The 25,792-nt window shown below is 44.3% G+C and overlaps 1 protein-coding gene across 2 annotated transcripts; it reads right to left on the reverse strand.

Moving 5' to 3' along the window:
• Positions 1–1,530: 1,530 nt before the first annotated feature.
• On the reverse strand, positions 1,531–25,590 carry LOC101732279 (cytochrome P450 2K1-like). 2 transcript variants are annotated; one of them, XM_031903035.1, is made up of 10 exons: positions 25,483–25,590; positions 14,575–14,771; positions 12,561–12,723; positions 11,685–11,834; positions 10,848–11,008; positions 8,520–8,693; positions 7,278–7,419; positions 5,549–5,733; positions 3,592–3,733; positions 1,531–2,433 (listed from the first exon to the last, which is right to left on the reverse strand). In XM_031903035.1, exons 2-10 carry the CDS (start codon positions 14,755–14,757, stop codon positions 2,255–2,257), a joined length of 1,479 nt encoding a protein of 492 aa, XP_031758895.1. In that variant the 5' UTR covers positions 14,758–14,771; positions 25,483–25,590; the 3' UTR covers positions 1,531–2,254. The 2 variants fall into 2 exon arrangements, with proteins under 2 accessions (XP_031758895.1, XP_031758896.1); XM_031903036.1 differs by lacking the exon at positions 14,575–14,771 and having other exon boundaries at positions 25,483–25,587.
• Positions 25,591–25,792: the final 202 nt, after the last annotated feature.

Consider the following 25,792-nt stretch of genomic DNA (forward strand, 5'->3'; position numbering starts at 1 on the left):
GGTAGAATTTCCTTCCAACATTTTTTGTTGCCTTTTTATTTTTTACTCATGTGTAGACACAGAGGGACGTTTCCCGGGTAATTGAGGAGAATTTACCTGATGTCCCAAACAGTCCCGAGCCATGCCCACCCCCCTGCACTGAAGACAGAGGGAGGGTGGCAACATGGGCAAACGGGTGGTGGGGGGTCAAGGGCACAGACTAGGGCTAGGTGAAAGAGGTATGTGCCCCCACACCCTAGGCTCGTGCCTCTTCCCCATACCCCTAGTTCTGGCCTTGGCCCAAAGATGCACAAGTGTACATAGTCGCTTATTGGGAAGGTGGGCATACAATTGATCCAAGACCTGTGCTAAGGACGTTGCACAGTCTGCACCTAATTAGCAGCCTTCCTCTGGGCTTGTTATGGCCTTTGTCTCTGGGGCTGCTTGACCTTGTTGTGCCCTTTGGCTTTGATGGCTGCTGGCCCTGGTTATGGCCTGTGACTCTGGTGACCACTGGCCCTGGTTATGGCCTTTGACTCGCGTGGTCACTGGCCCTGGTTTGACTTCTGGCTTTTGTGGTCACTGACCTTTGTTAGGGCCCCCATGGCTCATGTGGTCACTAGCGTTTGTTATGGACTTGGCTTGCATGACTGCAGGCCATTGCTAGTTTGTTAGTTGGCCACTTCTTAGCCCTTGACTCATGCGGGTTGCAGATCTTTGTTTCTTGGCACATGTGTTTTCTGGCCTTTGCTATGGCTCTTAATGCATGTGGCCTCCGGCCTTTGCTGTGGTCCTTGGCACTTGTGGTCTCTGGTTTTTGCTGTGGCCCTTGGTCCATGTGACCTTTGGTCTTTGCTGACGCCCTTAGCACATGTAGCTGCCGACCTCTGCTGTGGCCCTTGGTGCATGTGGCTGCTGGCCTCTGCTGTGGCCCTTGGCGCATGTGGCTATCAGCTTTGCTGTGGCCCTTGGTGGGCGTGACTGCTAGCCTTTGCTTTGCTTTGGTAAGCATAGCTGCTAGTCTTGCTATAGCTCTTGGTAAGCATCACTGTTTCCTTTGTGCAAGTTCTTGGCAGGGCAACAGCCATTGGCTTCTGACTTGTGCTACAGGGATTGCAAGCGCAGTGCTAGGATATGTAATATGGCTTTTGTGCTAGTGACCTTCGTATCTGGTGGCTGGCATGCATTACAGCTGGCTTGGGCATCAATGTCTACAGGTGTAGCAGAGCAGTGCGGAAGGGCCAATTGCAGAAAGCTCCGGAGTATAAAATTAAAAGCTGTTATGCCAGACGTGATGCTATGGTAGAAAAAAAGAGGTGGCACAATGACGACCCACCCGCCACATTTCCAGCACTGCCTAAGATCTTCATTATCCCAGATGATAGAACTGATATCTGGCCAAACTGGTCACAACTCCGGTAATTCCCGGTAGGTTCTGTGTAACGTTCAACTCTTGTCTCAGGTGGGCCTTCACATTGCTGTTGGAGGAAGGGTTAACCACACTGTATCCCTATATCCCGCCACAGAACAGATCTGTCTTTTCAGCACCAGTGGTTGTTAAAACAAAATGATAACTCTTTATTAGACAGATGTTCTAGAAGCTCTTGGTGGGTGCAGATTCAGATGTTACAGATCACAAATCAAATCAGTAATTTCTCAGATACCCTCATACTAGATGCTATTCACACAAAAAAGACTCATGAATTAAAATAAGGACCCACCACTGCTAATCATTGATCCATTGGCAGAGCCGCTTTACCATCTTCTAAAGGTCGACATGTTAATTCAGTTAAGAGCACTCCCCCAGCAGAATCCTGCATTGAAATCCATTTGTCAAAAGATCTAACAGATTTTTTTTATATTTAAGTTTGAAATGTGGTGTGGGGCTAGCCATATTCTTAGTTTCCCAGGTGCCCTAAGCCATGTGACCTGTGCTCTGATAAACTTCAGTCACACTTTACTGCTGCGCTGCAAGTTGGAGTGATATCCCCCCCTCACCCCCAGCAGCCGATCAGCAGAACAATGGGAAGGGAGCAAGATAGCAGCTCCCAGTAGGTATCAGAATAGCACTCAATAGTAAGAAATCCAAGTCCGGCTTGGGACTCCTCCAGTTACATGGGAGTAGGAGAAACAATAGATTAGCTGAGTTTTTTGCTCAGATTTTTTCACAAGGTCCAATTGCTACTCCTGTTTCCTTTTCTATACATGAAAGTAAGTAGTAAAACATTTTTTCTGCAATTGGTGTTGCTACCTTGGACTTGCACATTGGCACAATTTATGTACGAGGCAAAGCACAAATATTATGGGGCAAAGGCGGAGTGGTTATCCCAATGGCAGGGGTGAGATCTAGTTCCTCCCCAGGAGGCGCCTGGAAGGTGAAGTTCTGCAGGAGGCTTGTGAAGAACAGGAACAGTTCCATTCTAGCCAAATTCTCTCCGGCACAACTTCTTTTTCCTGATAGGAAGAAAATGATGGCAATAATATAATCAGTATATCAACAGACACAGTTACATAGGGTTGAAAAAAGACCAGAGTCCATCAAGTTCAACTCTTCCAAGTAAACCCAGCACCCACACCCTATACTTACCAATCTATACACTCACATACATAAACTATATATACAACCACTAGTACTAACTGTAGATATTAGTATCACAATAGCCTTGGATATTCTGATTGTTCAAGAACTCATCCAGGCCCCTCTTAAGGAGTTCAACTGCATTTTCACTGTTAGACCATTGTTAAAGGTGCCATTTTGAACACACGTGAATCACTTGAAGACTGGAAATGCAGTAGGAATAAAGAAGTTCTTTGGGCAACTCACTTGAACTCCCTGATCTTTTGTATAAGATAGGTGGAAAGTATGTCCATTATACCCTAGCAACCAATCATAAATCAGCTCAGGTTAGTCTAGTGCACTTAGAATAATGAGCACAAATAAACTGGTTGCTAATAATTTCTATTGTTATTACAATAGGGATAAAGGGAGGTTGATTCTCAAGATTTGGTCACTCAGGCAACAAGAAGCCCACAATTGCCCTTAACCCAACTGCCAGCAATTTCCAAGTTACTGTCTACTGTTAGATTAATATGTTCCTTATCACCTATAGTATTATTTATTGTTATTGGTTACTAGACCTGGCGCAAACTCTGCGCCTGTAATTACATTTAAGGTGCCCATACAACGGGCCGATTGTAGCTGCCGATATGGGTTCCTTAGATCAATTCAGCAGCTAATCGGCCCATGTAGGGGTACTACCGACGGGACTGCCTGACCAATATTTGGCCTGAAATCGGGCAGATATCGATTGGGCAGGTTAAATCCAGTTGGATTGGGCACCGCATCGGCTCGTTGATACGGTCCCCAGACCGACTTTGCCTATACCCGTCGCTATAATTCGATTGTTTGGCCCCAGGGCCAAACGACTGAATTAGCCTGGATTCTCCTGATATCGCCCACCCGTAGGCGGGGATATCGAGAGAAGATCCGCCCTCTTGGCGACAATGCCAAGTGAGCGGATCTGAAGGTGTATGGGCACCTTTACTCTCATACTGACTAATAATATTTATTTGGATATTTTGCTACATTTGAAGGCAAAAGAGGTGCCATACCTGCTGAAAAGGGCAGAAATGCTTCATTTTTGACAAAGTTGCCTTCAGAGTCAAGAAAATGCTGAGGGTAAAACTCCTTTGGTTTTTCAAAGCGAGTTTGGTCGTACAGGACCGACGTCAGCAACGGGATCACAAAGGTTCCCTATAATGATTGGACATATGGAAGGATATTATGTTAGTAATGAGATGATAATTAGTAACAAAGCTCTCCTTTACTCAAATACCATGTGGCTTCCATTCATGTTCTACCAAAGGCAAGAGGAAGTTTTGGCAAAGTACATAAGAAGTTTGGAGGCTATCACAGAAGCTCTGAAGTACAAGCTCAACCTCCTTGGAGGAGAAGCTGTTGAAGGAGGTGGAGCACAGGTTATGTGTTTTTTTTATTCTGTCTCCTGTCTATTGTAGTGGTTTTTGTACCCTCTCCAATTTAACTGTCCCTACTGCTCTCTGTTGCTGAATGGAGCGGCTGATGCTAATGTTTAAATAACATTCAGAGTTGATACTTCATATATATTTTGTACTCAACTAGGGCATTTGTTTAGTCCCTTTACCATTCCCAATACATGTTAAGAAGATTGATGATCTACAGAAGGAAATGCTTCAATTTTTATGGGGAGGGGGCTGCAATAGAATTTCTCATTTGTCATAGGCCAAGAGGTATCTGGCCATGCCTTGGTGGAGATCATAACGTAGCTCCACAATTACCAAATTAAGTACCTCAATTAGTAGTTATACATGGGTTGAACTATAAAATGTATTAATAATGGATGTGCCAATTGAAGGTACACTTGGGATAAAATCACAGAATGGTCCTCAAAGCTGGAAAATGAATTCCATAGTAAAACACGTAGCCCATTGTTTCTGAGTTCTTGTATTACTGTTACTATTATCAATATTCTTGTGTGTTAGTATTCTGAATCCTAGTGGAATTACCCAAGGTGTATCCCTTGGGACCCATTAGACAGAGGCACCATGTATGCATTTCCCAGTCTTGCCCACCTATACTGTAGCCTGGAACTGTCTATAATCATCTGTCCCCATTGAACGGCACATTTTCCATTTTAAAGTTGGTGGTTTATCTCCCCATTCTATATTTGTACACTGATACAAGTATTGAACCTGTTATCCAGAATGCTCGGGACCTGGAGTTTTCTGGATAAGGGGTATTTCCGTAATTTGGATCTCCATACTTTGTCTACTAAAAAATAATTTAAGCATGAAATAAACCCAATAGGATTATTTTGCCCCTAATAAGGGGTAATTATATCTTAGTTGGGATCAAGTACAGGTACTGTTTTATTATTACAGAGAAAAGGGAATCATTTAACCATGAAATAAACCCAATAGGGCTGTTCTGCCCCCAATAAGGGGTAATTATATCTTAGTTGGGATCAAGTACAGGTACTGTTTTATTATTACAGAGAAAAGGGAATCATTTAACCATTAAATAAACCCAATAGGGCTGTTCTGCCCCCAATAAGGGGTAATTATATCTTAGTTGGGATCAAGTACAGGTACTGTTTTATTATTACACATTTAACCATTAAATAAACCCAATAGGGCTGTTCTGCCCCAATAAGGGGTAATTATATCTTAGTTGGGATCAAGTACAGGTACTGTTTTATTATTACAGAGAAAAGGGAATCATTTAACCATTAAATAAACCCAATAGGGCTGTTCTGCCCCCAATAAGGGGTAATTATATCTTAGTTGGGATCAAGTACAGGTACTGTTTTATTATTACAGAGAAAAAGGGAAATATTGAATTATTTGATTAAAATGGAGTCTATGGGAGATGGCCTTCCTGTAATTCGGAACTTTCTGGATAACGGGTTTCCGGATAATAGATCCTATACATGTACTTCAATTTCTATATACTATCTCTTCTAGTTGGTTAAAGTGATACTCAAATCCACATTTGCCATAAATATATGCAAATGTTTTATTTTATACTCACTTTTGGAAGAAAATAGCCCCTAAACGTCACATCCTGAGCAGTCGCATGGGGAAGATTCATGGGAATAATGTTACCAAATCTCTGGATTTCGTGGATAACGGCGTCGGTGTAGGGCATGGATTTACGATGCTCAGTTTGTGGCCGGCTCTGTCCAATCACTTTTTCTATTTCATTCTGCACATTCTCTGTAACAAAGTAAGGGTGAATAAATTTATCATAAGTGGTTGATATGTTTCATTTGAGCAAATTGAAGTCATATTGAAACATGAAATATTTAAATGATGAAATATACGAATGCCTTCAAGATTAACAAATTCAAGTTTTTTCAAGGGAAATGAGATTGAAAGCTGATAAACAACTGCCATTGTTTGCACAAAAACTGAAAAGTCACGTACTATGGGGCTGAGCCTGATCTGGGAATCCCACAGGGTTCAGCTTCTGTGAAATTTTTAAGAACTGATGAAACATGGTCCATTCATTTGATGCCCTAGTTTCATCAATTAGAAGATCATTGTGTGAGCCTTCAGGAATCATCACTCCAGATCAGCCCAAATAGCAGTAGTCTATTTACTATTAGTGATCAGTGAATCTGTCCCATTTTGCTTCGCTGAATAATTTGCGAATCTTTCGAAAGATTTGTGAAACAGCGAAAATGTTGCATCAAAAAAATTTGTCGCCCACGGCTATTCTTTTGTCGCCCGCGACTATTCTTTTGTCGCCTGCAGCTATTCTTTTGTTGCACGGCTATTCTTTTGTCGCCTGCGACTATTCTTTTGTCGCCTGCAGCTATTCTTTTGTTGCACGGCTATTCTTTTGTCGCCCGCGACTATTCTTTTGTCGCCTGCAGCTATTCTTTTGTTGCACAGCTATTCTTTTGTCGCCTGCGACTATTCTTTTGTCGCCTGCAGCTATTCTTTTGTTGCACGGCTATTCTTTTGTCGCCTGCGACTATTCTTTTGTCGCCTGCAGCTATTCTTTTGTTGCACGGCTATTCTTTTGTCGCCCGCGACTATTCTTTTGTCGCCTGCAGCTATTCTTTTGTCACACGGCTATTCTTTTGTCGCCTGCGACTATTCTTCTGTCCCCGCGGCTATTCTTTTGTTGCGCGGCTATTCTTTTGTCGTCTGCGACTATTCTTCTGTCGCCCGCGGCTATTCTTTTGTTGCGCGGCTATTCATTTGTCGCACGGCTATTCTTTTGTCGCCTGCGACTATTCTTCTGTCGCCCGCGGCTATTCTTTTGTTGCGCAGCTATTCTTTTGTCTTACAGCTATTCTTTTGTCGCACAGCTATTCTTTTGTCACCGGCGACTATTCTTTTGACACCCGCGACTATTCTTTTGTCGCCCGCAGCAATTCTTTTGTCGTGCGGCTATTCTTTAGATGCCTGCAACTATTCTTTTTTGATGTATGACTATTCTTTTGATGTGGGCGACAATTTTTGGACGCACTATTTCGCGAAACTATCCGCCAATGGCAAAACGCGGAAATTGACCCTCGAATCCATGCCTGGCAAAACATTTCACCCATCACTATTTACTATTAAACAAGTACGTGGAATCCCACAGAAGGCTATGGGCAATGATCAATTTACATAGTAATTATGAGCAAATCTGTCTCGTTTCGCCGAAAAATTAGCGAATCTTTGAAAAGATTTGCAAAACAGCAGAAAATCCTTGGAACGGCAATATAAAATCATATAGAAAAAATAAATGAGAATGATTTTCTTACTTTGAATTTCTGGGAATTTCATCATTAAAAGGAGGCCCCACCGAACAGAGGTAGAAGTGGTTTCCATTCCAGCAACAAAGAGATTGGATACAAGCACTGTCAGATTGTCATCATGAAAGTACACTGCGTTTCCATTCTTCTCCTGCAATACCAAGTACAATATTCTAATAAAATAGACCAGAAATTATAGAAATTGATGAATTTGATCATTTGCATCATTACATCATCATTTACAACTAGTAAACGGGTGAAAAAATTCACCAGGCATCGATTTGTGGCGAATTTCTGCTTTTCGCCATTGGCAGATTTTTTCACTAAACGGGTGAAAAAATTTGTTTAAAATGGGACACGTTTCTTCTGGGCTCTACTCCTTGAGATAAATATACTATTGGTTGTAAGTGCATTCACCTGTAGGAGAATTCTGTACCCATTAGTATATATTAGTATATATAGGGGCTGATTTACTAAGACACGAATTTTGACCGAATTGGAAAAATTCCGATTGGAAAACGAACATTTTGCGACTTTTTCGTATTTTTTGCAATTTTTTCGTTACCAATACGATTTGCGCAAAAAAACGCGAGTTTTTCGTAGCCATTCCGAAAGTTGCGATTTTTTCGTATCGTTAAAACTTGCGCGAAAAGTTGCGCTTTTTTTGTAGCGTTAAAACTTAAAAGGCGCGATGTTTTGCGCAAGTTTTAACACTACGAAAAAATCGCAACTTTTTGCGCAAGTTTTAACGCTACGAAAAAACCGCAACTTTCGGAATGGCTACGAAAAACTTGCGTTTTTCCGCAAAAATCGTATTGGTAACGAAAAAGTCGCGATAATTTTCCGAAAAAATCGCAAAATACCGATCATTACGAAAAAAACGCAATCGGACGCATTCGGCCCGTTCGTGAGTAAGTAAATGGGCCCCATAGTGTTTCTGCCTGGAAAATAAATATTCCCCATCCAAATAAACCAGGCACATACAAATTACTCCTGGCTGAACCGAATCTCAATCCTTAAAACCATGTGACTTGTTGTCATATAAACACAGAAGTTTAACATTTTTCACAGTTCTCTTTGGCCCTTTCTTAGTCTAACTTATATATGAAAAATAGGAATTGGATTCAGTTGGGTATTCAACCGAATCTTTCACAAAGGATTCGGGGTTCAGCCAAATCCAAAAATAGTGGTTTCGGTACATCCCTAGTGACAATATTTGACTGAATGTAACACACATACAGTAATACCTACTTGTTGCTTGACAAGGAAAGCATCAACCAGATTCCTCTGGTCATTGATGTCCAGTTTATCCCTGTATTTTGTGAAGGTCTCTCTAATGAACCTGTGATACTCAGCTGCATTTTTGCCAACAGTCTGATGATTTCCGGGCAGCCATCTCATTACAGATGGGAACACGTTGTACAGCTTGGAGACATGATACAATCAATATGTAATAAAGTTTAAAAGAGTAATTCATACAGATATGTAAAGAGTGTACTTTCCGAAAGACCACTGGACATTTATGCATATTTGTGCTTCACTAAAAATGTGGTGAAACTGGGAGTAGCCGGGTCAGCAAGACATTTTTGGAGAGATAATTAATTAGGTTAAATATACTCAGTTAATTGGGTTAAATATACTTCGGTAATTGTGATTGGATTAGTGGAAGAGTCCATATGCTGAGGACTTCCCATACCAGTCAGTTGAACTGAAGAAGCTGCTCGGATGAGCAGTGAAACGTCTTCAATGATTACCTAACAAGTCCAGTTGCTTTAGATTTATCTATATTGGATATACTTAGGTAAGTGTCAACCTAGAACAGTGATCCCCAACCAGTGGTTCGTGAGCAACATGTTGCTCACCAACCCCTTGGATGTTGCTCCCAATGGGTTAGGAGGCAAGCTTTGGTTGCCTAAAAACCAAGTATAATGCCAAACAGAGCCTTCTGTAGGCTGCCAGTCCACATAGGGGCTACCAAATAGCCAATTATAGCCCTTATCGGCCCCCCTAGGTTCTTGTGTTGCTCCCCAACACTGCTTCCATTTGACTGTGGCTCACAGGTTTAAATGGTTGGGGATCCCTGACCTAGAATCATGGAATAGTCTACAGACATCTGGAGCTTTCATAAACATGAATATGGTTTCAGTTACTGAAGTCTAATAGTATTACCAAAAGTAGTTGCCTTTATATATAACTAAAGTAGCTCATTCTCTAAAGCAGGGGTCCCCAACCTTTCTTACTCACGAGCCACAGTCAAATGTAAAAAGACTTGGGGAGCAACACAAGCACCATAAATGTCCATGGAGGAGCCAAATAAGGGCTGTGATTGACTATTATGGGCCTCTATGCACCCTATCAGCTTACAGGGGCTTTATTTGGTAGGAAATCTTGTTTTTATTCAACCAAAACTTGCCCCCAAGTCAGGAATTCAAAAATAACTACCTGGTTTGGGGGCACTGCAACATGTTGCTCCCGAGTCACTGATTGGGGATCACTGCTCTAAAGTAACAACTTTTTACCCAGAATGTCTATTTCAGGTTCAATATGCTGGTACTTTGTCTCCATAATCTCTCACCTCAGTTTACTTACATCCAAAGTGTCTAAAGAGTGCAGTGTACTGAATTATAAGTTTGAAGGTGGGAATAAGCATTTAAACCATTACCCTACTGTGTAAAGTCTCATAGAGAGATACAATATCCATATTTGCCAGTATAGTTATGGATAAAACTTGTATTACAATAGCAGGAATAGGCATGTTGTCTCTCTTTGCTTCCATTTTTAGGAGGGTACCAAGAAGTCCTAGGAAGGTGGAGCCAGAGCCAAGAAGTAAGGTCATTAAACTGGAGGTTGGGAATGAGGGACTTATAGCACACTCTAGATGTGTGAACCAGGTGTAGGTTAGTTATTGCAAGCAGTTGTGTGAGACAGTAGGGAATGCAATTATTACTGTAGGTCCCAGAGTAGCATATAAAATCCACTGACACATTAATAGTTGGACTGTAGGTAACCTACGAAGGAACTGTTTCTGTTCTGAAGCGACCTAGACATTTACCTTGCAGATTCTTGTCAGATAACTGTCCTGTTTAAGGACAACCTGCACCAAAACTATAGTGATAAACTGTATAATGTCTGTGTATCAGTTTGAAGACCATTTCATGCCAAAACTACAGGGAGAGCCCAGATGAGAGAACATCTACTTGCTCCACCTTTCAGGAACTACGTGAAAAACTATGGTTTTTGTTTTTTTTTTAAACAAGGACAAAATAAAATAATTTCTTATAATTTTGTAACTCATAGCATAGATGTTAAGCACAACTGGCACCCTTGCCTGGGTGTCAAACTCTTTGGCTATCGGTGGATGATTAATTAATTTTTTACTTAAGAACTATGAGCCTCCCAGGCATTCTTATTTTGAGAGTAAAGGAAAGCACCTTACAGTAGGGGCTCAGCCTGGGTGCAAGGGAATGTAACTTATTCTCTAGTGTATTGCATAGCAACCAGGGGAGATATCTGTAGTTGTCTGCAATAGTAACTTACCCAAGGGCAGAAGCAAAGCTCATAGAAAAGACATCAGCTTACCATGGCCTTAGGACTCCCCGTAAGCCTTACATTTTCATTGATTAAACTCATTAGCCTCAAAAATATTGGGTCCTGATAGTCAAACCGATGCCCAAGCACTATAGATACAATGATATTAGCCACAGCCGCATTCATTATCATGGTGTTGTCAAATGGCTTTCCTAGGGAAAAAAACAAAATTTGTTTGAATATATAGAAGCATTTAGTTTCTCATATCTGTTATAATAAGTCAAATCAACTGGACTTGCTGTGTTTTTTTCCTGAATACGTTTTGCTAGTCATCCAAATGGCTTTCTCTATTCTGAACTAAGAAAGCCAGTTGGATGACTGGTGAAACATCATCAAGAAGAAGACAATACAGCAAGTCCAGTTGATTTGACATATTACTACAGATATACTGTGACCTGGGTGAATGAGAATCTTCACAAACATTTATTTTCTCTTTATACCCCCTGAAGTTTGAGTCTTGTCTAAGAAGCCTTCTTCTACTGGGTCTCCAACCATGAACATCTATTATAACCTACCATTATGCACAATGTTTTGATTAAGCGCAATTTTTTGATTGCCACCATAGATTTGTGTGAGTGATGGAATCTATGGCAGAGAAATGTTCGGTATGACGCAGATGCTGTGTTTATAGACCGGTTACTATTTTCCACTTAATCATCATTATATACTGTTCTTCAACTTCTTCAACTGATAATGTGTCTGTGGTTGAAGGATAATTTATAAGTCTTTTCTGTTACCTATACAACAAAGCAGCAAATTCTTGATCATGACCTAGAAAGACTGGAAGTCACTTCCGAAACAAAGAAACACAATACAAACCAAACCGACCTTTGAAAGATTTAAACTGCTCTACCAGGAAATCACACTCTTCATTAATTCTGTCTTCTATGGTTCTCCTCCCCATCCCAAAGTCTCGTAAGGTTGAAAGGGTGAATCTTCTCATCACTTTCCAGTTCTCTCCATGAGAAAATATAACACCTGAGCATTAATAAACAATTGCAGTTGGACTATGGTTTCCTCTTGAAAAAATACACGTGAAAAATAAGGGTCTTCAGACCTAATAACACTGGGTCAACATAGGTTGTTGATAATATTGTTTATATATATATATATACACAGATGTTATGGGGCTAATTTATCAATGTTTGAATTTGAATTTTTGCCATGATTTAATATTTTTTAACCAAAAGTCAATATTCAATATTTATTAAGCGCCAACAATTCTAAAAACTTGAATCTAAAACGTCAGTATCTAAAAGCTTGTGAGTTCATGTAGAATTTAATGGAAGTTGGTAAAGGCAAATTTGTGGCTGCTATCCAAGAAAGGAATTGCTAGCCTTAGCAACTGACTTACCCCTGGCTGCTATACAAGAAAGGAATTGCTAGCCTTAGCAACTGACTTACCCCTGGCTGCTATACAAGAAAGGAATTGCTAGCCTTAGCAACTGACTTACCCCTGGCTGCTATACAAGAAAGGAATTGCTAGCCTTAGCAACCGACTTACCCCTGGCTGCTATACAAGAAAGGAATTGCTAGCCTTAGCAAACGACTTACCCCTGGCTGCTATACAAGAAAGGAATTGCTAGCCTTAGCAAACGACTTACCCCTGGCTGCTATACAAGAAAGGAATTGCTAGCCTTAGCAACCGACTTACCCCTGGCTGCTATACAAGAAAGGAATTGCTGGCCTTAGCAACTGACTTACCATATTCTTTCACAGCATCTAGGAAAATAGGTATTACTGGCCTCTCGGAAAACTCCTCTGCATAATTTACAAGAGCGTCTTTTACAGTTTCATAGCCGCACAGCACCACCATCTTCTGGCTTCCTATTTGTACGCTGAATATGGAGCCATATTTCTTCCATAACTAGAAAATAAAATTGAAACAAGCACAACATAGAAGTTACAATCATTTTTGTGGTAAGTGTGACTTTCCTTGGGCCGGGTTGGAGCTGCAGAGTGCCATTGAGCCCTATGGGAGACTTTCCTTGGGCCGGGTTGGAGCTGCAGAGTGCCATTGAGCCCTATGGGAGACTTTCCTTGGGCCGGGTCGGAGCTGCAGAGTGCCATTGAGCCCTATGGGAGACTTTCCTTGGGCCGGGTTGGAGCTGCAGAGTGCCATTGAGCCCTATGGGAGACTTTCCTTGGGCCGGGTTGGAGCTGCAGAGTGCCATTGAGCCCTATGGGAGACTTTCCTTGGGCCGGGTTGGAGCTGCAGAGTGCCATTGAGCCCTATGGGAGACTTTGCTTGGGCAGGGTTGGAGCTGCAGAGTGCCATTGAGCCCTATGGGAGACTTTCCTTGGGCCGGGTTGGAGCTGCAGAGTGCCATTGAGCCCTATGGGAGACTTTCCTTGGGCCAGTTTGGAGCTGCAGAGTGCCATTGAGCCCTATGGGAGACTTTCCTTGGGCTGGGTTGGAGCTGCAGAGTGCCATTGAGCCCTATGGGAGACTTTCCTTGGGCCGGGTTGGAGCTGCAGAGTGCCATTGAGCCCTATGGGAGACTTTCCTTGGGCCGGGTTGGAGCTGCAGAGTGCCATTGAGCCCTATGGGAGACTTTCCTTGGGCCGGGTTGGAGCTGCAGAGTGCCATTGAGCCCTATGGGAGACTTTCCTTGGGCCGGGTTGGAGCTGCAGAGTGCCATTGAGCCCTATGGGAGACTTTCCTTGGGCCGGGTTGGAGCTGCAGAGTGCCATTGAGCCCTATGGGAGACTTTCCTTGGGTCGGGTTGGAGCTGCAGAGTGCCATTGAGCCCTATGGGAGGCTTTCCTTGGGCCGGGTTGGAGCTGCAGAGTGCCATTGAGCCCTATGGGAGACTTTCCTTGGGCCGAGTTGGAGCTGCAGAGTGCCATTGAGTCCTATGGGAGACTTTCCTTGGGCCGGGTTGGAGCTGCAGAGTGCCATTGAGCCCTATGGGAGGCTTTCCTTGGGCCGGGTTGGAACTGCAGAGTGCCATTGAGCTCTATGGGAGGCTTTCCTTGGGCAGGGTTGGAGCTGCAGAGTGCCATTGAGCCCTATGGGAGACTTTCCTTGGGCCGGGTTGGAGCTGCAGAGTGCCATTGAGCCCTATGGGAGACTTTTCTATGGGAGACTTTCCTTGGGCAGGGTTGGAGCTGCAGAGTGCCATTGAGCCCTATGGGAGACTTTTCTATGGGAGACTTTCCTTGGGCAGGGTTGGAGCTGCAGAGTGCCATTGAGCCCTATGGGAGACTTTCCTTGGGCCGGGTTGGAGCTGCAGAGTGCCATTGAGCCCTATGGGAGACTTTCCTTGGGCCGGGTTGGAGCTGCAGAGTGCCATTGAGCCCTATGTGAGACTTTCCTTGGGCAGGGTTGGAGCTGCAGAGTGCCATTGAGCCCTATGGGAGGCTTTCTTTGGGCCGGGTTGGAGCTGCAGAGTGCCATTGAGCCCTATGGGAGACTTTCCTTGGGCCGGGTTGGAGCTGCAGAGTGCCGTTGAGCCCTATGGGAGACTTTCTATGGAGGCGAGACAATTCGCCGTGCATCCAAAAATTGTCACCCGCGGCAAAACTGAGCGTGTCAAAAAAGTCCGGAATTTTTTTAGCAGTTTCGCACATTTTTCAACAAAGCCAAATGGGACAGATTCGCTCATCACTACCCGTCACTGGTTGCTATCGGTTACTGCCCATTTGTAAATATGTCCAGTCTTTTATTTCGTAACTTAATTAGACTCAACAAAATTATTAATGATCCAAATATTACCTCTAAGTATGTTAAATACGGTCTCTTCAGATTTATATTGTGAATATTCCCAATGATGGGTAACGGCTTCGGTCCAGGTGGGAAGTTCTTGTAACTGTCCCTTTTCTGCCTATAAAGTGTATTTGCCACAATGAGACACAGCGCCACTGCCAGAAGCACCGTAACCGGGTCCCCGAGGAACATGGTCGCGGCTAAATCTGCAACGGAAAGAGAAGAACAATAAGAAGGACATGGAGGCGGCTGTTACTAAAGCCGGAATCTCTGGTATAAAGTCACGTGACTTTGGAAGGAATCCACAAAAATATCTTAGAATGGAAATATACACCTTACTTCTACATGAGCAAAATGGATAATAAATACATCCCCCATTCTTAGTTTCTATTACTATTCTATAGTCATTTCTATAACTATTCTAGTGGTTTTATTATAAAGCATGATTTTGCTTTCATACTGGAAGACCCTGCTGGGGTTTGATCCCAGGACCTCCTGGTTGTTGGCTGCTCTCCCTAACCATTGAGCCAGGAGAGCAGCCAGTAAGAGGTGATTGCCTTGTATTCCCTTTCACCTTTGTCCTGGGCTTGGTAACATCACCCCAGCAGCCTTATTGGGTAGGTGAGGTCAGCCAATCAGGGCTGGCTCTGCCCTTTATAAGCCCAGCCCTCCTCACACTCGTTGCCTGAACATTGGTTTACATTAAGCCCTGTGGCCTGACCCTAGTTTGTGCTTCCTGTTCTGGCTCCTTGTCTTGTTTCCTTTCTTCCTTTGCTCCTTAGCCTTGTTTCCTCGCTTCCTTTGTCTTGTCCCTGTTCTCGCTCCTAGCTCCTCACTCCTGATCTTTATCTTGCCTGCTCTGTCCCTTCCTGTCGTGTCTGGACTACGCCCGCACCGTCCTGTTCTGTCCTGTCCCGTCTGGTCTACGCCCGCTCCGTCCTGTCTAGTCCTGCTTGGTCTACGCCCGCTCCGTCCTGTTCTGTCCTGTCCCGTCTGGTCTACGCCCGCTCCGTCCTGTCCTGTCCTGTCTGGTCTATGCCCGCTCCGTCCTGTCCTGTCCTGTCCCGTCTGGTCTACGCCCGCTCCGTCCTGTTCTGTCCTGTCCCGTCTGGTCTACGCCCGCTCCGTCCTGTTCTGTCCTGTCCCGTCTGGTCTACGCCCGCTCCGTCCTGTTCTGTCCTGTCCCGTCTGGTCTACGCCCGCTCTGTACTGTCTAGTCCTGCTTGGTCTACGCCCGCTCTGTCCTGTCTAGTCCTGCTTGGTCTACGCCCGCTCCGTCCTGTTTAGTCCAGCTTGGTCTACGCCCGCTCTGTCCTGTTCTGTCCTGTCCCGTCTGGTCTACGCCCGCTCCGTCCTGTTTAGTCCTGCTTGGTCTACGCCCGCTCCGTCCTGTTCTGTCCTGTCCCGTCTGGTCTACGCCCGCTCTGTCCAGTCCTGTCTTGTCTACGCCCGCTCCATCCTATCCTATCCTGTCCTGTCCTGTCCCATCTTCTCTACGCCCCCCTAAATCCTTTCCACGCCTCCTCCATCCTGTAACAGCTCCTGCCTGAAGGACTCACCTTCCCATCTCCCCTTCCTGACACACACGTATTCCTTTTCCATTAATTGGCTAACTGTTTAAAGGACGAGGAAATCTTCATTCAGGGGAGGAGACTAAAAATTTTAAGGGGCAGATTTATCAAACCAAACCAACCCGGCCCAAGGAAAGTCTCCCATAGGGCTCAATGGCACTCTGCAGCTCCAACCCGGCCCAAGGAAAGCCTCCCATAGGGCTCAATGGCACTCTGCAGCTCCAACCCGGCCCAAGGAAAGTCTCCCATAGGGCTCAATGGCACTCTGCAGCTCCAACCCGGCCCAAGGAAAGCCTCCCATAGGGCTCAATGGCACTCTGCAGCTCCAACCCGGCCCAAGGGAAGTCTCCCATAGGGCTCAATGGCACTCTGCAGCTCCAACCCGGCCAAGGAACGTCTCCCATAGGGCTCAATGGCACTCTGCAGCTCCAACCCGGCCCAAGGAAAGTCTCCCATAGGGCTCAATGGCACTCTGCAGCTCCAACCCGGCCCAAGGAAAGTCTCCCATAGGGCTCAATGGCACTCTGCAGCTCCAACCTGGCCCAAGGAAAGTCTCCCATAGGGCTCAATGGCACTCTGCAGCTCCAACCCGGCCCAAGGAAAGCCTCCCATAGGGCTCAATGGCACTCTGCAGCTCCAACCCGGCCCAAGGAAAGTCTCCCATAGGGCTCAATGGCACTCTGCAGCTCCAACCCGGCACAAGGAAAGTCTCCCATAGGGCTCAATGGCACTCTGCAGCTCCAACCTGTCCCAAGGAAAGTCTCCCATAGGGCTCAATGGCACTCTGCAGCTCCAACCCGGCCCAAGGAAAGTCTCCCATAGGGCTCAATGGCACTCTGCAGCTCCAACCCGGCCCAAGGAAAGTCTCCCATAGGGCTCAATGGCACTCTGCAGCTCCAACCCGGCCCAAGGAAAGTCTCCCATAGGGCTCAATGGCACTCTGCAGCTCCAACCTGTCCCAAGGAAAGTCTCCCATAGGGCTCAATGGCACTCTGCAGCTCCAACCCGGCCCAAGGAAAGTCTCCCATAGGGCTCAATGGCACTCTGCAGCTCCAACCCGGCCCAAGGAAAGTCTCCCATAGGGCTCAATGGCACTCTGCAGCTCCAACCCGACCCAAGGAAAGTCTCCCATAGGGCTCAATGGCACTCTGCAGCTCCAACCCGGCCCAAGGAAAGTCTCCCATAGGGCTCAATGGCACTCTGCAGCTCCAACCCGGCCCAAGGAAAGTCTCCCATAGGGCTCAATGGCACTCTGCAGCTCCAACCCGGCCCAAGGAAAGTCTCCCATAGGGCTCAATGGCACTCTGCAGCTCCAACCCGGCCCAAGGAAAGCCTCCCATGGGGCTCAATGGCACTCTGCAGCTCCAACCCGGCCCAAGGAAAGTCTCCCATAGGGCTCAATGGCACTCTGCAGCTCCAACCCGGCCCAAGGAAAGTCTCCCATAGGGCTCAATGGCACTCTGCAGCTCCGACCCGGCCCAAGGAAAGTCACCATACCGAAGCTTGAACGAATTCCGAAATCGTTGTAGTCTTTGTGAAAAATACGACTTTTTCGTAAAAGTGAATGGAAACCACGAAAAAGTAATGGAATTTTAACGAAATTATCGTGGACATTACGAAAAGTTCCATAAATTAAAAAAAATATGATTTTTTTCTCAAAAAATTCAAATCAAATTGTGGTTTAATGAATGGGCCCCTAAATGTATTAAGTTCTAAACTAACATTTTGATGAATCTGCCCCTGAGTAAAGTAAAAAAGTTTGGATTTTACTACTAGAGGTATCGTACCCCTTATCTGGAAACCCGTTATCCAGAAAGTTCCCAGTTACGGGAAGGCCATTTCCCATAGACTCCATTGTAATCAAATAATTCACATTTTTAAAAATGGTTTCCTTTTTCTCTGTAATAATAAAACAGTACCTGCACTTGATCCCAACAAAGATATTATTACCCCTTATTGGGGTAGAACAGCCCTATTGGGTTTATTTCATGGTTAAATGATTCCCTTTTCTCTGTAATAATAAAACAGTACCTGTACTTGATCCCAACTAAGATATAATTACCCCTTATTGGGGCAGAACAGCCCTATTGGGTTTATTTAATGGTTAAATGATTCCCTTTTCTCTGTAATAATAAAACAGTACCTGTACTTGATCCCAACTAAGATATAATTACCCCTTATTGGGGCAGAACAGCCCTATTGGGTTTATTTCATGGTTAAATGATTCCCTTTTCTCTGTAATAATAAAACAGTACCTGTACTTGATCCCAACTAAGATATAATTACCCCTTATTGGGGCAGAACAGCCCTATTGGGTTTATTTAATGGTTAAATGATTCCCTTTTCTCTGTAATAATAAAACAGTAACTGTACTTGATCCCAACTAAGATATAATTACCCCTTATTGGGGCAGAACAGCCCTATTGGGTTTATTTAATGGTTAAATGATTCCCTTTTCTCTGTAATAATAAAACAGTACCTGTACTTGATCCCAACTAAGATATAATTACCCCTTATTGGGGGCAGAACAGCCCTATTGGGTTTAATTACTGTTTAAATATTTTTTTTAGTAGACTTAAGGGAGGAAATCCGAATTACAGAAAGACCCCTTATCCAGAAAACCCCAGGTCCTGAGCATTCTGGATAACGGGTCCCATACCTGTACTACACTATTCTTTCCCCCGACCAGAGTGCGGGCTCTATTAGCTGCACCTTTGATGGGGAAACAATATAGGGGTGATATCCAATTTCTACTAGAAGTCACCAAGGAGTTCAGCCTTGTGGTTTCATAGGGGTCATGGAACTCCAAGGTGACTTGTAATATCCTTATATTATACAATAGCTGAAACTTTATTAGTGTCATGTGATAGAAATGACATCACTGTGTACTGATTATAAGGATATTATTGATAGGATGTTAATTGCTATTGTGTATTTTATATATATATATATATCGTGTGACACTTGAACCTACAGGGGGATCTGGTTCAGTGTCTTAGGGCCGCTTCCCACAGTCTTTTAGGGTAAACATAGCAGTCACAGAGGTTGCTCTCTTAAAGGCAAGTGCCAGCAGTTTATTTTGTTACAAAACTTCAGTAACAAACACAAAATAAGAAACAGGAAAATAAACCCTTGCACCAGAGCGCTGGCTAAACACAATTGGCAGCCTAACTACAGTTGGGTGGCTTTTCCAACTCCAACTTAATAGAAGCAAACAAAATCAGAAATCATAAGTACCTTTCCCATGCAGCGCAGCTCCTGCTACCTGTGTAGTGGGGAAGAGAATCTCCCTCCCCCCACTGGAGTCTTTTTAAAAGGCTCTCAGCTGCAGCAATCACCTTGCTGCTAAGGTCTGTATTAAAGGGCTGGGTTTGTGATTAATTATTCCATGTTCCAGGGTACCAACTATGCAAAACCCTGGGAGAAACATATCGTCCATCTACAACTAACCCAGCCATTTTATTACACATCCCCCCACCCAGGTCTGCCCTAGAGGGGTGAGCGACCATGGACATTAAGGAATATAACCTTGAGAGCCCATCAGCATTGCCTTGTTTAATTCCAGCCCTGTGTTCCACAGTGAAACTGAAGGGTTGCAAACTCAGGAACCACCTAGTAACCCTTGCATTTTTCTCTTTGTTTTGGCTCATCCAAGTAAGCGGGGCATGGTCTGTAATGAGCCTGAACTGTCTACCCAAGAGATAATATCTTAGGGATTCTAGAGCCCATTTTATGGCTAAACATTCTTTTTCTACAATTGAATAATTCCTCTCCTGGGAATTAAGTTTCCTACTTAAGTAGTAAACTGGGTGCTCCTCACCATTAATCTCCTGTGACAGAACAGCTCCTAAGCCGACATCTGAGGCATCTGTTTGCACAATAAATCCCTTCCTAAAATCAGGTGCCACCAAAACTGGATGGGCACAGAGGGCTTCTTTTAATTTGACAAAAGCTTCTTCAGCTTCTGTTGACCACCGTACCACTACAGGGGCTTTTGCTTTAGTAAGGTCAGTTAAAGGGCTGGCAATAGTAGCAAAGTCAGGTATGAACCTTCTGTAGTAGCTAGTTAAGCCCAGAAATGTCCTGACTTGTTTCTTGGTGGAAGGACTTGGCCAATTTTGAATAGATTCCACCTTTGTGACTTGTGGTTTAACTAGTCCCCTTCCTATTGAGAACCCCAAGTATTTGGCCACTTCAAGCCCAATAGTACATTTTGCGGGATTGGCAGTTAAACCAGCATTTCTAATTGAGTCCACCACAGCCTGAACTTTTGCTAGGTGGGATTCCCAATCTGTGCTATGAATGACTATATCGTCAAGGTAGGCAGCAGCATAACGACCATGGGGCTTTAGAATTCGGTCCATCATTCTTTGAAAAGTTGCTGGGGCCCCATGTAGCCCAAAAGGTAGGACCTTATATTGGAACAGCCCATCTGGGGTGGAAAATGCAGTTTTTTCCCTTGCTTGTTTTGGAAGAGGCACCTGCCAATAACCTTTTGTCAGGTCAATAGTTGTGAGGTATCTTGCTTTGCCTAACCGCTCTATCAGTTCGTCAACCCTGGGCATGGGATAAGCATCAAATTTAGATATAGCATTTACCTTGCGGTAATCATTGCAGAACCTAATTTCCCCATTGGGTTTTGGGACAAAGACAATGGGACTACTCCATTCACTTTTGGATTCTTCAATCACATCAAGCTCCAGCATTTTCTTTATCTCTCTACTAACAACCTCTCTACGAGCTTCTGGTATTCTGTATGGTTTAAGATGTACCCTGTTACCCGATTATGTAATAACGTCATGTTCAATTATTTTAGTTCGCCCTGGCATAGCGGAGAAAACATCCTTGTTACGGTTAACAAATTCTCTGACCTCACGCTTTTGGGGAGTTGACAGGGTGTCTGCTATATTAACCTCTGGTGCTTCTTTCATATCAATCGGAGAGTCTGGAGACTGTGTTGCCATTAAGACTTCCCTGTCTTTCCATGGCTTTAGCAGGTTAACATGATATATCTGTTCAGGCTTCCTTCTACCTGGTTGCCGTATTTTATAGTTAACCACGCCAACTCTTTCAATTACCTCATAAGGGCCCTGCCAGGTTGCTAGAAATTTATTCTCTACAGTAGGGACTAAAACAAGTACTCTGTCCCCTGGCTGAAATACACGCAGCCTATCGTTTCTATTGTATGAGTTTCTTTGAGCTTCCTGTGCTTTTAGCATGTGCTCACGTACAATAGGTATAATGGCCTCAATCCTATCTTGCATCTGAGCCACATGTTCTATCACACTACGGTGAGGGGTAGTTTCATGCTCCCAGGTTTCTTTAACTGTGTCCAGCAACCCTCTGGGGTGCCGACCATACAACAATTCAAACGGGGAAAAACCTGTTGAGGATTGGGGAACTTCCCTGATTGCAAACATTAGGTAAGGCAGCAAGAAGTCCCAATTTTTCCCATCCTTATCAATCACTCTACGGAGCATGGTTTTTAAGGTTTTATTAAACCTTTCGACAAGACCATCTGACTGCGGGTGGTATACAGATGTCCTGAGATGCTTTATTTGCAACAATTTGCACAACTCTTTTGTAACCCTGGACATAAATGGTGTCCCTTGGTCTGTCAGAATTTCCCTGGGGATACCCACCCTACTAAACATGAACATTAGTTCTTTCGCTATACTCTTTGCTGTAGTATTGCGTAGGGGAATAGCCTCAGGGTAACGTGTGGCATAGTCCACAACAACTAGAATGTATTGGTGACCCCTAGCAGACTTTATAAGTGGACCGACCAGGTCCATTGCTATCCTATCAAACGGTACATCAATTATTGGCAAAGGCACAAGTGGGCTCCTATATGCTTTCCGGGGAGCAGTACGCTGGCAGTCAGGGCATGAGGAACAATAGTTGCTAATGGCAGCAAACACCCCGGGCCAGTAAAATCGCCTTAAAACGCGTTCTTTTGTTTTCTCCACCCCTAAATGCCCTCCTAATACGTGACTGTGTGCTAGCCTTAGCACAGTATTACGGAAGGCCTGGGGAACCAACAACTGTTTATGTATGTCATCACCTCTCTTTTCTACACGATATAGAAGGTCATTAGACACTTCAAAATAAGGATAAGAAAGGGAGCCATCTGGGTTATTTCTAACACCATTTGTCACCTGAACATTACGCCTAGGTTCCAGCAAAGTGGGATCTTCCCACTGTGCACTCTTAAAATTAACGGGGCTGACTTCTAAGTCAGCTAATTCCCTCTCAGGCTCATCAGAGGTGCGGGGCTCTGTATCACTGCTTGTATTGTCCCCTACCAAAACCTGAAGCGGGGTTGGGGCCTTGCAGCCTACCTCACTACGTAATACCTCATCAGAGTGCACATCAGCAAAGGGAAATGCATATTCAAGGTCATTCGTACCCCTTAAGGACTCTTGTGACTTATAGGTGACAAAAGCCCATAAATTCAGAAAATAAGGAAAATCTCTCCCCAAAACCACTTCGTATGCCAGCTGGGGAACCACTCCGACTTGGTAATCCATAGACCCAGATGGGGTAGACAGGGTGACTTGGGCGGTAGGATAATCCTGTCTATCTCCATGTACACAGACAACTCCCACTTGTTTTGCATGATTAATTTTACTTTGAGGCACAAGGGACCTGGTTACTAGGGTTACCATACTCCCTGAGTCAAGTAATGCTTGTACCTCTTTCCCATTTACTTTTATGGTACACCATTGTGGTTTCCCCGCATAACAACTTACAACCTCTGAACCTGCCTTTCTTGTAAGCAACGAGTGGGGTTTACCCCTGTAACTCATATCACATTGCATAGGTTCAACATTTAAAGGGCAGTCTTTAGACATATGTCCATATTCAAAACATTTGAAACATTTTACTGTATTATCAAACTGCCGTCTAGTGCCAAGCTGATCCCCATCGTCCTTTAACTTTGAACCAGTCTTACCAGACCTAGTGTGACTTAGGATCTTGGTACCAGAGAACCACTCTGCTCTCGGTGGGTTACTAAGTTCTCCAGCAGCAATGTATCTTTCGACCAAGGCGACCAACTGGTCAACATTCTGGGGGTCACTTTGACTTACCCACCGTCGTAGTGAAGCTGGTAAAGCCCTCAGGAAGCGATCCATTACAAGCAACTCTACAATATGGATGGCAGAGTTGATGTCAGGCTGTAACCACTTCCTAGCCAAATGTATCAGGTCAAACATCTGCGATCGGGCAGCCTTGTCTGGAACAAAAGACCAAGAGTGGAACCTTTGGGCCCGGACTGCAGCTGTCACTCCCAGACGTGCAAGAATTTCTGCCTTCAATTTACTGTAGTTGCTGGCCTCTGCAGGTTCCAGATCATAATATGCCTTCTGGGGTTCCCCACTTAGGAAAGGCGCTAGTAAACTTGCCCATTCTCCAGCTGCCCATCCTTCCCTCTCAGCGGTGCGTTCAAAGGCTAGTAGGTATGCCTCAACATCATCAGTGGCTGCCATCTTTTGCAGGTAATGACTTGCCCGTATCAGCTTATTCGCTTGCTGTGTGGCCACAGGGTTTGCATTGACCTTTTCTGATAAGGCCTGGATTTCCTGTTGCACCATTTGTACAGCCGCCTGCTGTTCCTCACGGGCCTCTGCCTGTACTTCTGCCAATTGTCGCACTAACGTTTCAGTGCTTTCCTTCTGGATTTTGGCAAGGGTAGCAACACTTTCTCCATGTTGTACAACCAGCTGCTGCAAAGCTGCAACACTCTGAGCAGTTTGTCTGTTTGTTTCTTGCTGCACTGCAGTGGACTGAATGAGAGCTTTTATAACATCCTCCATCTTGGCAACAACAGTACTTTTACCCTCAGACTTGAGTGTGGTGCCCGCGTCCTCCACCACGTGTGACACTTGAACCTACAGGGGGATCTGGTTCAGTGTCTTAGGGCCGCTTCCCACAGTCTTTTAGGGTAAACATAGCAGTCACAGAGGTTGCTCTCTTAAAGGCAAGTGCCAGCAGTTTATTTTGTTACAAAACTTCAGTAACAAACACAAAATAAGAAACAGGAAAATAAACCCTTGCACCAGAGCGCTGGCTAAACACAATTGGCAGCCTAACTACAGTTGGGTGGCTTTTCCAACTCCAACTTAATAGAAGCAAACAAAATCAGAAATCATAAGTACCTTTCCCATGCAGCGCAGCTCCTGCTACCTGTGTAGTGGGGAAGAGACTCTCCCTCCCCCCCACTGGAGTCTTTTTAAAAGGCTCTCAGCTGCAGCAATCACCTTGCTGCTAAGGTCTGTATTAAAGGGCTGGGTTTGTGATTAATTATTCCATGTTCCAGGGTACCAACTATGCAAAACCCTGGGAGAAACATATCGTCCATCTACAACTAACCCAGCCATTTTATTACAATATATATATATATATATATATATATATATATATATATATATATATATATATATATATTATCTGTATAAGTAGTAAGGGTCTTGCACTTCTGTCTGGGGTCTTCATTCGTGGCCCCTAAAGGTTTACACAAACACTTTCATGCAGAAATATAAACAGTTTTTCACAAACCTGGGCACATTTATACATATTCCTTCACACTCCCACCCAAGCCCCAGCCCCCTAACGTCCCAGCATTATCCCTTATAATACACAAGTGATACTCAGAGTTCCCTGTATAACTCAGCCTGCAGCCTTGTGCCTTTATATGGGCACAGAACCCCTCAGTGACTGCTAATATCCTTATCATTTACAGTAGGGGGTACATTATCCCTTATAATACATGAGTGATACTCAGAGTTCCCTGTATAACTCAGCCTGCAGCCTTGTGCCTTTATATGGGCACAGAACCCCTCAGTGACTGCTAATATCCTTATCATTTACAGTAGGGGGTACATTATCCCTTATAATACATGAGTGATACTCAGAGTTCCCTGTATAACTCAGCCTGCAGCCTTGTGCCTTTATATGGGCAAAGAACCCCTCAGTGACTGCTAATATCCTTATCATTTACAGTAGGGGGTACATTATCCCTTATAATACATGAGTGATACTCAGAGTTCCCTGTATAACTCAGCCTGCAGCCTTGTGCCTTTATATGGGCAAAGAACCCCTCAGTGACTGCTAATATCCTTATCATTTACAGTAGGGGGTACATTATCCCTTATAATACATGAGTGATACTCAGAGTTCCCTGTATAACTCAGCCTGCAGCCTTGTGCCTTTATATGGGCACAGAACCCCTCAGTGACTTCTAATATCCTTATCATTTACAGTAGGGGGTACATTATCCCTAAATGCAAGACTGATATATTCTGTACAAACCCATAGAATTAAATCTGCAATGCACTTTCCTTACATTAGTGAGTGGCGCAGAGACAGAACGCTGCTGATTCTCCTCTCGTCTCCCTGAGATTCCACAGCAGGTGATTCTCCCCCAGGATCAGAAGTAAAAAGCAGAGATCTGCCTCCCCCATTGCTTTATGTATGAGTTAGCCCCGCCCACAGTGTAAAAAAGTTGCAATTGGGGGGAGGTACAGTAATGGCCAACAGGAGCAGTTCGTGTTACAGACTAGATAAGCATTAACTAAAGGGCAAAGAAATGCAGATATACTGCTCCTGTATAACAGGGTTTGTTGCTAGGGTGGGGTGGGGGTGGATAAATCTGC

The sequence above is a fragment of the Xenopus tropicalis genome, chromosome 5 (assembly GCF_000004195.4).
Source record: "Xenopus tropicalis strain Nigerian chromosome 5, UCB_Xtro_10.0, whole genome shotgun sequence".
NCBI lineage: Eukaryota > Metazoa > Chordata > Amphibia > Anura > Pipidae > Xenopus > Xenopus tropicalis.

What these genes read in the sequence shown, in the direction of transcription:
- LOC101732279 (XM_031903035.1), bottom strand. Translation starts at nt 14,757, where the DNA reads ATGTTCCTCGGGGACCCGGTTACGGTGCTTCTGGCAGTGGCGCTGTGT. An exon ending in AGATGCTGTGAAAGAATATG is followed by an intron (nt 11,835 to 12,560) that starts GTAAGTCAGTTG and finishes ATTAATGCTCAG; the next exon opens with GTGTTATATTTTCTCATGGA. An exon ending in CTTTCCTTGTCAAGCAACAA is followed by an intron (nt 7,420 to 8,519) that starts GTAGGTATTACT and finishes TTGGTATTGCAG; the next exon opens with GAGAAGAATGGAAACGCAGT.